The 14,094-nt window shown below is 39.3% G+C and overlaps 2 protein-coding genes across 2 annotated transcripts in view; both read left to right on the top strand.

Annotated features, from left to right (window-relative positions):
- The window catches only part of LOC145491439 (uncharacterized), a 172,901-nt gene that overhangs the window by 36,131 nt on the left and 122,676 nt on the right, over positions 1–14,094 (top strand). The gene's annotated exons all lie outside the window — the stretch shown is intronic.
- The window catches only part of LOC145490469 (uncharacterized), a 47,443-nt gene that overhangs the window by 5,436 nt on the left and 27,913 nt on the right, over positions 1–14,094 (top strand). The window contains exons 3-10 of the mRNA XM_081469583.1: positions 3,926–4,323; positions 5,277–5,436; positions 6,066–6,662; positions 7,963–8,634; positions 10,105–10,251; positions 10,859–11,089; positions 12,500–12,873; positions 13,415–13,556. Of these exons, the coding sequence (XP_081325709.1) occupies positions 3,926–4,323; positions 5,277–5,436; positions 6,066–6,662; positions 7,963–8,634; positions 10,105–10,251; positions 10,859–11,089; positions 12,500–12,873; positions 13,415–13,556 (2,721 nt within the window). The remainder of the gene's footprint in view (positions 1–3,925; positions 4,324–5,276; positions 5,437–6,065; positions 6,663–7,962; positions 8,635–10,104; positions 10,252–10,858; positions 11,090–12,499; positions 12,874–13,414; positions 13,557–14,094) is intronic.

Genomic DNA, 14,094 nt, shown 5'->3' with positions numbered 1-14,094 from the left:
CAACCTCTAAAATCAACTTAGGAGAAATCAAACCTTTGATGGAGATTTTTAATTATTAACTAAGAACTCGTTCTAGAACGTCTAAAACCTACGGCTTATTCTTGTACTTACTGACAACCGAGGTGTCTCTGAGAAGCCCCTTTATTTTGGGGGTTTCTTCTTCGTTTGGACATCATATGATACCGTGTAGTACATTCGTGGTACATTCTCCTTTTCGTTCATTTAGTGCTGGATTTAGTGATATTACCAATAAATGTAACACGTAGAACACTGACAAAGAAAGCCAAAAACACTGCTGAACAGTACAAAAATATTCCAACTTAGTTCGGTTGTCTGAGCAAGTGTATTGTAGCATTCCGACTTTCTCGTGTTGGGAACTGTAGAAAGGCAAATGCTGATGAAAATGGCATGAGGAAATTTGTAGAATTCATGTAATCAGGTGTAGGAGCGGATTTTTATTGTCTAAGTCGGGAATTTGTTGTCAACATCTTTTAATATTTGTCAGATCCGACGACGGAGACGTTGAACCAAACTGATTTCGGCGTGAATTTAAGTTTTGGCGAAAGGCTTTTCGCAACACGACTTAGAAAGGTCTGAAATATGCTGGCAGCAAAAATGCCGACGCACAACGTGAAAAAATTGAGGAAGCGTTTTAGGTATGACAGAAGACATAGAAACTCTTTATTTATTACGAAAGCTGCGTGTCACTGAAATTGGTTTAATAAATATAACTTGATATGTGTCTACACAAATGTATATCACAACTGGTACAAGGATATTGCGCAATTTAGCGTTCTTGTTGTTTGGTTTTCGTTGGTTTTTTTATTCAGATCAGATGTGACTGAATTTAGCCATATTTTGGAATGCTTACAAGAACTCTACAGTGCGTAAACACTGAAAGTCAATGAATAAGAAAACATAATTCCTGTGGCAATCCCTACTGTTTTAATCTGTCGTCATGGTAAACTCTTACAATTTTTTTTCACAAAATTTCAGTTTTTTTTTTTCAGTGAACTAATTAACTTTATGCTCGAATTTCTGGTAATACATTTTCCTTGTTAATTGAGTTCATGTCGTAAGGCGAAGTTATCCTCATAAAAAAAACCTTGTAAGTCCTTCCTTACTTTGCGGTCATCAAACTGATTTAAGAATTTACCTCTAAGAGGTACAGTAATTCGAAATTCCTGTCTTGGTCGAACATTTGAGTTTATTAATTATTTATTAAGTGGTTTGTTGGCCTGGTCTGTCTCACACACCTTTCCATCAGAGTCGTTAATTTATCCGCCACAGTTTTTGTTTGAGCTATTCAGCCCGTGCCTACAGAAAGCGCTTTATCCTGTTGGACCAGTTACGTCAATACTGGATACCGGATGACAAATTTTAGTGTTGTAGTTTCTGTGTTGGCAATTCGTGTAGTTTATTGTGTAGGAAAATCAGAAATAAATTGTTTCATTGTGCTATTTCTTCGTTAATGGTCGGTTGTTATCAGTAAAGTGGAAATCTTTTAACGAGTTTTGTCAGTTTTATAGACAAATCGGGTTTCTTTCCGTTGCATACAGGGATATATTAGATTGCTAGCTCCGTTGTCGCGGCGATGCAAACATTAGAGTGAATTTGAAAAAGACGCTGAACCCGGCCAAGTTTTACGGACCTGTTGAGGACTGATACCGAGCACATCGATGTTACATCATAATCAAGTTGTAAACTACTTTATATAACTTGTGAAGAACAAATCTGGTCAACGATCTTATCGCGCGTTTTATATTCACAATTTTATACATGTCTAATTTACTGCTTGAAGTGTACATGTTGCTTTTAATTTTTCAGCTCAGTTAATTCTAAATTTAATTAAGTGGTTACTTTTTCTCAGCTAAGTTGTTTTTTTTAACTAGGCAATGTCTTTTCCAATTACTTGTACTTTTTTCAATTAGTTGTTTATTTTTGTGAGGGTCTTTTCTCGCCTTTCCTCGTCCAATAAGCATAAAAGATCTTTAAATTGTATTAACAATTATCTAAAGTTGGCCTCTACTTATTTTTTCAGCAATTTTAATGTCGCGATGTTTAAGTAGTCTGAAACCGATTCTAACATGCGTTGGACCTGCATAGATTCGAATATAGATCATTTTGAAAGAATCTAGAACTTCCCAATAAGATTTCACGACGTACTTAACCTTTTCTGTTAACACTGTTCATAATTTGAATGTTATTTTACAACCAGTACCGTACAATCTCGTCTTCTTCCACGATTTTCAAAATGGTGGCTCCAAACGAGCGTAGGGACGAGGTTGAGTAGCACATGTCGAGAGGTCAGATGACTCCGTTGGAAAACGTTATATTCTCGTGCGTTTACCTCACAGTTTTTGAGTGTGAACTCGTTGGTTAAACCAAATGTAAACGTAAGCAGAAAGTTCCCGTCATCTGTCTTTAAAAAGAGCGGCCGCTGCGCTTGCGTTAGTATGTTATTTCCAATTGTATAGCATGTAAATCAGGCTTTGAAGTCAGTTACAGGAGAAAAATGGCCGATCATCATTGCACTCTCGTCATAAGCAACCGAAGGAAAATTGATGAAAATCAGGCAAGTAAACATTGTAGTGTAGACAAATGTCTGCCGTTGAGCGGCGGAGAATACAAACGTGTTGGAAGCAAAAATCATATTTAACATTTTGAAATGAATGCTTAAGGTCATTCCGCTGAAATAGAACCTGCACTGAGATTTTTGTAAAACTTTGCCTATCGATTGTTTATATTATAGGAACTTAAATTTTGAAATAAAAATGAGGGGTCCCCATGTTCGTTTAGGAGCAAAAGCACCTTGTTTATACCCATATAAGTCCTTATAATAGCACCATATTTGTAGTTACGATTGCTTGCTAAATTCACGTTTTCGACGATTGCTTTTTGTTCTACACTGAGAACTGGTCCATATTTATTTTAAACAGAGAAATTTATTACTCAATTCAAAACAACAGAAAAAAATGATAGGTCACCATACTCGTTTCCGAGAAAATGACGATTTACCTCTATGGCGAGGTCCAGCTGTAAAGAAAAAGCCACCATTTTTTAATGCGCGCGCGCTAATCACGCGTGAAATTATGCGCACTAGGGATGCGCAATGCAATACTGGGGAGTGACCTTAAGGACGTTCGCGCTAATTGTTTCTGCGCATCCTTACTGCGCACGCAAATTCACACGCCACGTCATGCATCGAGCGCGCGCTAAGTACTAAAATGAGCAATGATAGGGCAGATGGCCATTGCTACAGCTTTGCGCGCGGATTTAACGATCTTGGACGTTCGGTGACCCCTACTTTTCTTACCAGAAATAGATTTTATTTACAATTATCTCCCCATTGTCCAAAAATGGACAAAAAAATCAATGTGGGAAATTTAAAAAAATTTCAAGATTTCTGTCCACGGGGCATCGAATCCTGCCATCTTGCGGCTGCAAGGCGCGTGAAACTATGGTCGCTAAATGCGAACTTGTTCTTTAAGAAACCTCGTCAGTTGACTAAATTCACTTAATAGGTCCACTTAAACAATATTTGGCAGAGAACAGTTCACTTAAAAGATCTAATTGCAGTATTTTTGGGCTTACAGACACTGTCGCCTTATTCGCTAACGAAACCCGATTTTTTTCAGATTTAAGGTGTTCTTCCGGGCATGTTCTCTCCAAAGCAAAGTCGGTGACCCCCCATTTTTTTTTTTTCCTTTTTTTTTTTGCCGTTTTGGCAAAAGTAGATCATTGCCTTTCTGCGTGGCAAGTTTAAAAAAAAATTGTATGTGGGAACATTTTGGGCGCGAACGAAATGTGTTACTCACTTGAAAAAAGGACGTACCTGCCCCCCCCCCCAGACACACACACACACACACACACACACCCCACACACCTCCCACACACCTCAACGTTTTGAACAAAGTGACTTGATTTAACAATCTTTTCAGTATCCCACCAACAGACGAAGTATCTTTCAACTCAAAGTTGCGCTCCACTTTTGGTAGCTGCCGGGTCGGTATTTTTTTGTTACATGATTCTATCTTATTCTTCTTCTTTCCAGACTATCTTCGCTGCAGCCACAATAACGTAGCGGGAGCGTATTCGGGAGGAGAGTGCGTTAACGCATCATATAACCAGGCTAGCTGTGGGCTCGTAACTGACACAGGCACCTCAACCCAATGGGAAGGTGACGGTGGAGTGGGTCAATGGATTAAGATCAAGTTCATTAGAGAATACCTAATTAACACCATTCGAGTGATGCAGAAGGCTGAAGCCTCTGATCAGTCTAAAGGTCTGCGTCTTGAGTTTTCTGATGGCTCGGAAGCATTTGTAAGTAACGCAAGCGTATAATTTAGTGGACGAATCTAATGCGTCAGGTGCTTCAGTTGAAAGACTTTGTTCCCTCTTTCTTGGGCTTCCTTGCTTAGTGCTTATTGTGGGACTCAGATTGAAAGATCCAGGCTCAATTCCGATTAAGTTCTAAGTCCCTCTGTGAATAAGCCCTCCTCCCCCCTCCCCCCCCCTGCTTTTAGGCCCATCTACATGAAAACAAAAACAAATTTCGGTTATAAGCCCTTCTCTACCTTTTCTTATTTTGTCAAGGTAATCAGTCTCGCAGAACAAGTAGAGTGTAGAGCAACATATTTTCTTCGTTCTCGTAAAATACCATTAAAGAAACTGTTTCACGTTTTGAGGAAAAACTGGGTATTAAAATCCCACCTATAGAACAACTTTTAAACAAGCATCAGGTTTATTTAAAGTCAAATGGCTTATATAGCGATTTATTTTTAGACTGATTACTTTTTGAATTTTTTATCTTTTACTAATTCGATTTGATATTATGTGATTCTATGTTGCAGAAAGCATCGAGACCACGGTTTCAAGCGTTTTAAGAAATTCATTATTTTATTTGTGTGCCTCCGGTATTGCCATTTATATGAGAGGGCTCCTGTTTTTCGCGTATCCGTTTCCTTAATTGCTTGTCCGTTTTAAGAGCTCAATATGAACCAGTAAATGGAAAATTGACTGACTTTTTATTCTGCTGGTTGCTAGTAAGTTACGTTATATTAGCTCAATATGAAACGTTTCTTGAAACCGTTTATAAACTTCCGGATATACCCCCCCCCCCCCTTCCCCCCGTCCCCGTTTATAAGCCCACCCAAAACCCCTCATGAGGCTGTTAAGCCTAGAGCTTGTAACAGGAATTTTACGATATGGGATTTTACCAGTTAAACAGGTTTGTGCTTCCGCGTCACCTTACTACTCTGTGTTATCTCCACTAGGTGGAACTCACCAAAAATGAGGGCTCAGCAGTTTGGGATGTAAGGCACTTTGCTGATGTCAGCACCAGTTCGGTAAAAGTTGAAGTGGACACCATTTATACTTCTGCCGGTAGTAACGGATTTAAAGAAATCCAATTTTTTCACGACAACTGTAACAGAGGTTTGTTTCTTCTCTAATAATTGAGTAAGATTAAGGTTCATCTCCTCGGGGACACTTCATATATCACTTCTTGATATTAACTCTTCGTTTTAATGATCTTTTTAGAGTTTTCTCCAAGTATTTTGGCAGTGTTTGTGTATTTTTTCATCGTTTTTGACAATTTTTCTAGCGGAACCCTTTAGCGGTTTTGATGGTGAACTAATGTCTAATGGATTAATTTTGTTTCAAGTTACTTTCAAGCTATTTTAAAATTGTATTTATACTCCGCACAAATGTTGAGCGGCCCAAACCGTTTCCTTGTTCACCGGGGATTGGAACTGGTGATATACTGTAACTGTTTCTTAAGGGGACCTCTAAAAGTAGATTTCGAGTACTGTTATTTTTTTTAAATTTATTTTTAATTTTATTCCTCCAATTCCTAGCTAATACAGAGATACTGTTCTGCAGGATTTAAGCATAATGGTTTAATCTGGATATTTTAAGCTTTCCAGCCTCTCTGAAGAAAGGGGTATCTGAAAATTTCTGTAGTTCGGAGTACAGTCGCAGGTTTATTGCATAGAGACGAGATTAGGAACTATTGCAGATTTCCTGTAAAGCCGTTTAAAAATGAGTCATTACTCTTCGTTGATTGATTTCCCTTTTGATGATGCGCCAAAATTATTGTCTGGAATTTTTAAACCATTTGATTTCAAGCCAGAGAACAGAATGGATTTTTTTCGTTCAAGGATTTAGAGTGATAATTCTAAGACTTACTAAGAGAGCTCAAATGTTTCTGATGTTCAAACTATTCACTTATTTTTCAGATAAACTTTGTAGCAGGGTGGAACTTCCAGCAGGAAAAACCTCGGAAATACATCCTCTTTTCGGGAAAACTATCGTGTTGTCGGTAGCCAGCGCCGATGAAGTTTCTTTAACACTTTATCAAAAACCACAGGTAGCCTCAGCTAGGTATCGCTTTAGCATTGGTAAAACTCAGTCATCACAACTTTATCGTTCTGATGAAGGCCAATCCGAGTCGTCGAAAACAACAGCAAATACACCAAACGTTTTAAACAAAAGTCAAATGCGTTACTTCTGGATTGACGTCCGCTCGAGCAACCTGGTGCTGGGATCTGGGAACGAGACTCTTCTTCAATGGAATGACCCTTCCCCTATTTCCGTTAGCTACGTTTCGTTTACGGCGGATCCCAACGAAAAAACGCTCTTCCTTCTCTTCAACAAAGCAAGTGAGTCCAAATCCATTCTTGCTCTTAATTTGCTATTTTATATTACACATTTGAGGAAAATGCACACACTCTCAAATCTGAAAGACATGTTTCGGATACTCCGTGTCCAGCATGCATCAGTTTCAGGATGTTTACAAGTGACACAGACTTAATATGCAAAAGGTGATAGAAAATTACAGTAATGGAATAACGTAGCTTATTACAAATAATATGTGAAGAAGGTTACCTGAATATCTGACAGAAATTACATACTGTAATAAATAATACTAGACTTAAGAAAAGAGGGAGAGAAAAGATATGAATAAAGTTGTAAATTTAAGTAATAGCGTTAAATTCACATGCCTGTTTATTGAGCGAGGATCGCCCCCATGCTATGTGAAGGGCAGATGCTAATATAACCTAACTATAATAAACCTCATTGTCGTTTGCGAACCATCGAATACGAATTAAGAAAACGTGTTGTTAGATTTTGGCTTGTCTGACATAAAGATAGTTGAGCCTGAAAGCATGTAACAAATATTTTTGGTTGTTTTCCTGAGAGGTTCAACTTGAATGCACCGCTCATTAACTTTCCCAAGTAAAAACAACTTTGCAGCATTGTTTTTTGACTTAAAAAAAGAAACTGTCCATAAAAACTGTTTCTGTTACGTTTTCTGTTATTTGTTGTCGGAAGTGTCTCCAAAAAAATCCATGTACATTTATGCGCTTAACTTCGTAACACGTTTCCAAAGGATAACGGTACATGAATTTCTTCATAGGCACTGTTGTAAAAGTTGCACCAAACCGGTCCATAAAATTGCAAAAAGGCAAAAAGGCACAAAGAATCGATAGCTCCTTAATTTTGTTATTATATATTTTTTTCGAACTTAAGCCTCTCCGCGCCATGTGGTGCATAAGGCCAGTGTAATTAGGTACCAGCGAATTGATAGATGGGTAATGCTCTGAAGAACTTCCGCGGAAACAATTTACAATAGACAAGGAATCCACGCATGGAGAGTAGAAACACCCCTATTTACCTAGTGAATGGTCTGAACTCAGGAGTATCAGTAGTTAATTTGTATAGAGGGATCGTTGGGGTGAGGCTAATACTGAAAAGAACTGCTGTTGGTGACTAACGTTTCGACAACCTGAGCGGAAGTCAATGACTTATTGGCGATCAGGTTGCCAAAACGTCACCAACCAACAGCAGTTCTTTTCAAAACTACCCTCACCCGTAGGATCACACTATCCAAACTGCGGCGATTTTTGTAATAAGCCATTTGCCACGGAAAACACCTTGACTTGAACTTACCTTTTACAGACAAATGCTACAAGGACGCGGATCACTACTGGCCTCTGGACAAATCAATTGCAGGCACCGTTTATGACTTGATAGGTTTAAAGCACGGCAAGGTAACCGTACAGGACGGCTACTCAGTGAGTCCTGTCTATCAAGGTATGCAGATGAGAGGCGTAAAGCTTAACAGTGCGGAGAACAAGTCCATCGACTTTGGAGATTTTTATGGCGATTGCATTGGGGACGCTGCATATTGCCACAGAGGAATCACAATTGGTTTCTGGGTTTATATAGTGGACGGTAAAGACACTGACATTTTACACACTGCGGAAAGAAATAATGATAGAGGTATGACAATTTTTTACCAGACATCCACCTCTTTGCTGACGGCTCGGATTTACTCGACTTATGAATACGGTCAAGTGAGTGTGCCAATAGCTTCACAGACGCATTACCACGTGTTCGTAAGCTGGGAAAGAGGCCAAAAGCCACTGCTTGTTGTCAACGGAGCGGAGCAATTTTGGGGCAGTCGTGTGTCTTCGGCTAGACATGGGGAAAAGTATTCACATCTTCTTGCCGGAGTGCGTCCCGAAGGTGGCCAGTCTGATGGCAGACTCAGCCATGTTGTCATCTGGAAAAGACCTTTGGATAGTTACGAAATGAGGACAGCATTCCATTGCTTTGGATTGCAGCCTGGTGAGTTATTTATTTATTTGTTTGTTTGATTAGCAATGTTTGCTAGTTGTTTGTTCATTTGGTTTATTTGTTAGATAGTTGTTTGTTTCCATTTGTTTATTTTTAATTTATTTGTGTATTTCTGAGTAAGTTGTTTATTTGTTTTTTTTTTTGTTTACTGTGCAATGAAGAAACTGCCGTGACAGAATGTGCACACCTCTGGTTCAATTCTCGACTTATGTTTTGCTATTTCAGCTGCCTAACTCATTGGTTTTAAGGGGTAGTTTCAAGGTTCGGCGCATGCCTAAGGCAGCGTCCCCCGTCCGCACTAATCCATCACGAGCTTTTCGAAACCTGGTTTCGGTTTTGGTCTAAAGCTTTTCGAACGGAGCTTTTCGAAAAAGCTCTTCAAACGGGAGGAATTTGAAAACGCCGACTTTTCGTTTTTGTGTGGACGGAAGACATTTTAAAAACGGAGCTTTTCGAAATTGATGGCGTCATGATAATCACGTGATTTTCCTGACCGAGTTTTCCTCAAATCCAAGTCTTCCAATGCAGTGTGGACAGAAAACATTTGATACGTTTTCGGAGTAAAACGTCCGTTTTTAAATTTCTCTGTCGTAGTGTGGACGGAAAACATTTGATGGGTCCTCAGAGTGAAACGTCCGTTCTCAAATTCCTCCGGCTTAGTGTGGACGGGGCCTAAGCTTTGGCGTGTACATAAAGTATATTTTTAACCACGTGTAGTTCAATAATCACAGACTATATCTGAGCTTGCACAGGTAATGTTCTCGCGTCCTATTGGCTTATAAACAATGGAACTGAATGGTGCATGAGGGTCAGAACATACAAAAGGAATTCTAATGAGAAAAATCTCCTCCATCGCTGGGTTATTGCGTCTCTCCGCGACGTTTTCGAAGGAGTATTTCCTGCTAAGGTCATCAGCTCGCTATTGATTGTTTAACAGACCATGAAATAAAAAAGACTGAGGTTTCAGCGTTCATATGCGCCGAGCTGTGAAACCCTTAACCCTTTAAGTTGGCTCAAAACAGTTTCCAGCAGTTAGATTTGGATGGGTCATTATAACCACTTTTTATCACTTGATGCTACAATCATGGTATCAAAAAACTGCCCAGTCATTGGTTAACACGTTGGTATCATTTTCGTGACACATTAAATTACCATAGCAACGGTATGACCTGCTAGAAACACCCTTAATTACAGCTTTAGGAGCTTATAATTCACGGTGAAATTTTTTTATATTATCAAATTTTAATACATATGATAAGACGCAACTTTTGGCAAAGTTTTAAAAGGATCTCTACATAGGGTCAGAGCCACCTTAAATTTTTGAAAATTGGTGGGCAGTTTTTTAATACCATGACTGTAGCATCAAGTGATAAAGAGTAGTTGTAAACGACCCATCACAATCTAACTGCTAGAAACTGTTTTGAGCCACCTTAAGGCATATTTCTTCTTGTTCCTTGTCAGAATATTCACCTTGCGCTAGTATTGAATCAGCCGATCGTCTAACATGCGGTTGGGTGCTCATAACAGAGAATGACTGCAAGCAACTGGGCTGCTGCTACCAGACTGATAGCGGAGCGTGTTTCAAAACAGATGGGCAAAGCAATAGTTGTAAGTATCAACTGATATGTTCACAAAAAGCGAGTTTACTCTACAAGGAACATTTGGCACAGCGCAGGTAAAATTGGTCTCCGTGTTCACCCTAATACAGTTATGGCCAACTCTATGTCACGTAGAGAGCCAGATCTGTACTGTTTTCACCCGTGCTCGGACCATGAAGATAGGTAGTCGGAACACGAACAATTTTATCCCCCGTCTTACCAAACTCCCGTGTGTTGTAAATATATAGGAATTAGATGTCTATCGTCCGTGTTATTTTGTTTTCTCTGATGAAATTTTTCACCTTTTTGGTCCTGGTAGATTATCTAAAAGTCCCTATAATGGTTTCTCCTCGATGAATGTGCCACCCATGATTCTGAAAATTTTAACTTGATCAAAGGGAGATTGTGGGAGATCCTGGCATTTGTAACGTGACTATATCCTAGATTCCTCCCTTTTTGGTTCGAGTGTATCGCTGGGAGACTCTGAAAAGTCCGGTATTTTTAACATGATTTTATCCCTGGGAGTTTCCAGTATTTCTTACACCGTTATATCACTAGAGGAACCGCATAAGCAATCTAGTTTATAACTTTTCATTTGTTTGAAAATTCTCTGGCAGCTAAACTTGTTGGTACAGGATCGTCCGGACTTTTTTCTGCTTCTTCGTTTGCAATCGGCTTTGACGCAAACAGAAGTGCACTGACTTGGCGAGCATCATCAGGTTTGATCGAAACATCTCCTCTTTTTAATGAGTTCTATACGTTTACTTTAATATTAGTTCGGAGAAATTCCCCGTACATCTTGACAGCATCCCGAGTTGAATATTTCTATCATTATTGTTACTTATCTGGTTGAAGGTGTATAAACTTTGTAGGAGGAAATCAAATGCTGGCCATCACTGGCTATTACTCTGTTATAAGATCCGGATGTCGTTATCCGTTTTAACGCTGATAGTCAAGGGCAAGAAAAGTCAAATTGGGAGTCAGGGGTAAACAAAACTCTCTGGTACGGGGGGGGGGGGTGGGCGTCAACAAGTGTTTTCTTATACTTACGGGCAACAGTAGAGAAGATTAAAACGGATCGCCTTTGGACAAACTTGAAAAACGTCTGGCCGACATTTTTCAAGTTTATTTAAGTTTCTATGTAGGTGGTATTTATGACGCTCGGATATCATTCTTGCTTGTTATGTGGCCATAGAAGACTGTTTTTCTGCCACTTTGAATTTTAGAGGTCATAAGTAACCAAAATGGACAGAATTACTCCAAATAATGTGACCTAGCTCCTTTAAGGTTGTAGTCAATATACGAGGTTGAACTCGTCGCTGAAAATAGATCCCTCTCTAGCGGCTACCGAGGCTCTATGAGCACAAACAACGAAGATGACATTTTTTCCTCCATTTTGTGAGGCGTTTTACGAAAGTAAACAGCCGTGCTGTGTTATAGACTACCAGCTAATGCGCTGGCTTTTAAATTGCACAATCACATCTACGCCAACATCATTTCACATACTTTTTGCAACTGTAAAGAGATATTAATTTGAAAGGTCGCAGAAAAAAGCTTAAAATCTCCTCTAAATAGCCGCAGCATGTAACAACTAACGCATTTCTTTGAAATTTCTTTAACATGCATTTCTACAACAATTTCTTAACATGAACGTAACAAATTTTTAACGCAAATTGCAACCACCTTTTCGATAGATGATTACCGGTCAAGTTTTTAAAAGATCATTATCCTTATTGTGCAGTTGACAAACTTGGTTACGTCAACTTGCCTTTGATAGTCTAAACCTTGACATCAATGTCGCCCACCTACTCAGAAGAGTATGTACAATAAGGCAGATGTAAGCAATTTTCTCAAGTCTGTGACCTTAGACACCTTCAACTGTGAGCTATTTATTATTACTCGTGCATGTTGTGCAAGTTTGTTGCTGCTGTTGTTGTTGTTTGCTTGCTTATCGTTAAGTAAACTAAGAAAGTGAAGTTCTTTGTGATGAGCCACTTAATTTGACCAACAACGTTTGCTTGGTTGACAAAAGTGCTAGCGTGTTCGACATCAGTGATATTACGTTTAGCGTTGAAGATTTTGCCTCAAAAAGTTGTTCAATTTACGTTTAAGAATTGCTAAATGTCATCAAAAGTTGTTACATTTCGGTTTAATGTTTAGGCTATTTTGAGTTGCCTTATACCTGAGTGATGTGACAATGTGCTCCGTCTACATGTTCATTTTCATTTTTTGACTCGTGGACTCGTTTTGAAACCGAGGCACAAGTTACCTCGGAAATAGCCTATTGTATCATGTCGTCAAAAGTTTTGCATTTCGGGTTAATGTTAAGACAAAATTTTGCGTAATTTTATATTTTGCGTTAGTTGCTTTTAGTTTGCGGCGTAACAAGCTAAGGGTATTGCTTGTAACGCATTTTCTAGAAAGCACGTGGAACGAAATTGCATGGAAGCCACAGTACACCGCAGGTGAACAGTGGCTTCAGGTGGACTTGAACCAAGTTAAGAAGATCAAGGCAATAGCTACACAAGGTCTATCACATGATGGCACGTCATCATACTGCCAGTCATACACTGTGAGCTACAGCAAGAGTGGGGCTATATGGCAAGAGTACAAAGAAAATGACGCAATCAAGGTAAGAAAAGTAACTAGGTCCGCAATTCGTATTCAGCAAGAGCTAACATTGTGCATAGGTTTTGTCTGAAGTGTTTTATGCTTTACAAATTTAGCATATCTAGTGTGCAATGTTTGCCTGCAAATAAATAGTAACAAATGAAACCACTGATACCGCTTAAGCTATGTTTAGTTAAAGGTTCGTGTTACAAGTTGTCATTGTCCATTATAAGAATTCCGCATGGGCTGGGTCTATTGCTCTTGTAAACTGAGTTACAATTAGCACGCTGTACATTCTCACTCAGCGTTCTTTTCCTTCGTTGCCATGAGTCACTGAATTCGATGCTGATTTATTGATTGATTATTATCAATAAGTCTACTAGGTCGAGAGAAGATTTCTAACTGAAATCACCATCGAATTAGGCGTTCATATCAGCGTTCCGTTATATCTTCTTATTGTTGCCCCTTGCCCCGTTTAATGATCTCATTAGCTCTCGTGCTGTCTTCTGTTTGTTTGGCCAACCATTTTCATGACGTTTGTCTCCTTTCTTGTCTTTACACAGGTGTTTACAGGAAACGCAGACGCCACCAGTGTAGTAAAACACTCCATCGCTGCATCTTTCGACGCTCGATTTGTTCGCTTTTACGTCAAGTCTTGGTATAATGAGCCGGCGCTTAAAGTAGAGGTTTATGGCAACCCTACCGGTTAGTGAACGATCGCGGCTACCATCTAGAATGTAAATCTGTCAGATACAGTTAAGTCCGCAAGAAACGTCACAGCTACCGTAATGATTCTATTAAGCGCCTCCTTTTCTAATAAGCGCTCTCCATTGAGTGTCGTCTTTTAAGTAAGCGCTCTTATTTCAGTGAACACTTCCTTCCAATAATCTCCATAGTGAATAACATTCATGACGTTGACAAAGAATAGACTGATTAGACGAGTGGATTATGAAGTCTGCTCTCTTATCTGAACGTAACACCGAACATATTGATTCGCCCAGATCAAGAGCATGGTGTTATTTCCATGACTATGGGCAACTTTTGTTCACGGTTCATTGACGTGTCGTTTCGCATTCCGGCCGACGCTTATGCCAAAAAAAGAGCGCCAGATCCAAACGTAAACGTCAGCTCTTGAGCTACAAAGGCAAAAATAAATTAGTGCCGGGGATGCTAAATTGATTGATTACGGCAGGTAAATGAGATTAGTGTCCTTGTCTTTTAAACATTGCCTTCCCGTTGTTAC

Source organism: Orbicella franksi, chromosome 6, assembly GCF_964199315.1.
Source record: "Orbicella franksi chromosome 6, jaOrbFran1.1, whole genome shotgun sequence".
Classification (NCBI taxonomy): domain Eukaryota; kingdom Metazoa; phylum Cnidaria; class Anthozoa; order Scleractinia; family Merulinidae; genus Orbicella; species Orbicella franksi.
This window is presented reverse-complemented; position numbering and strand designations above follow the sequence as displayed.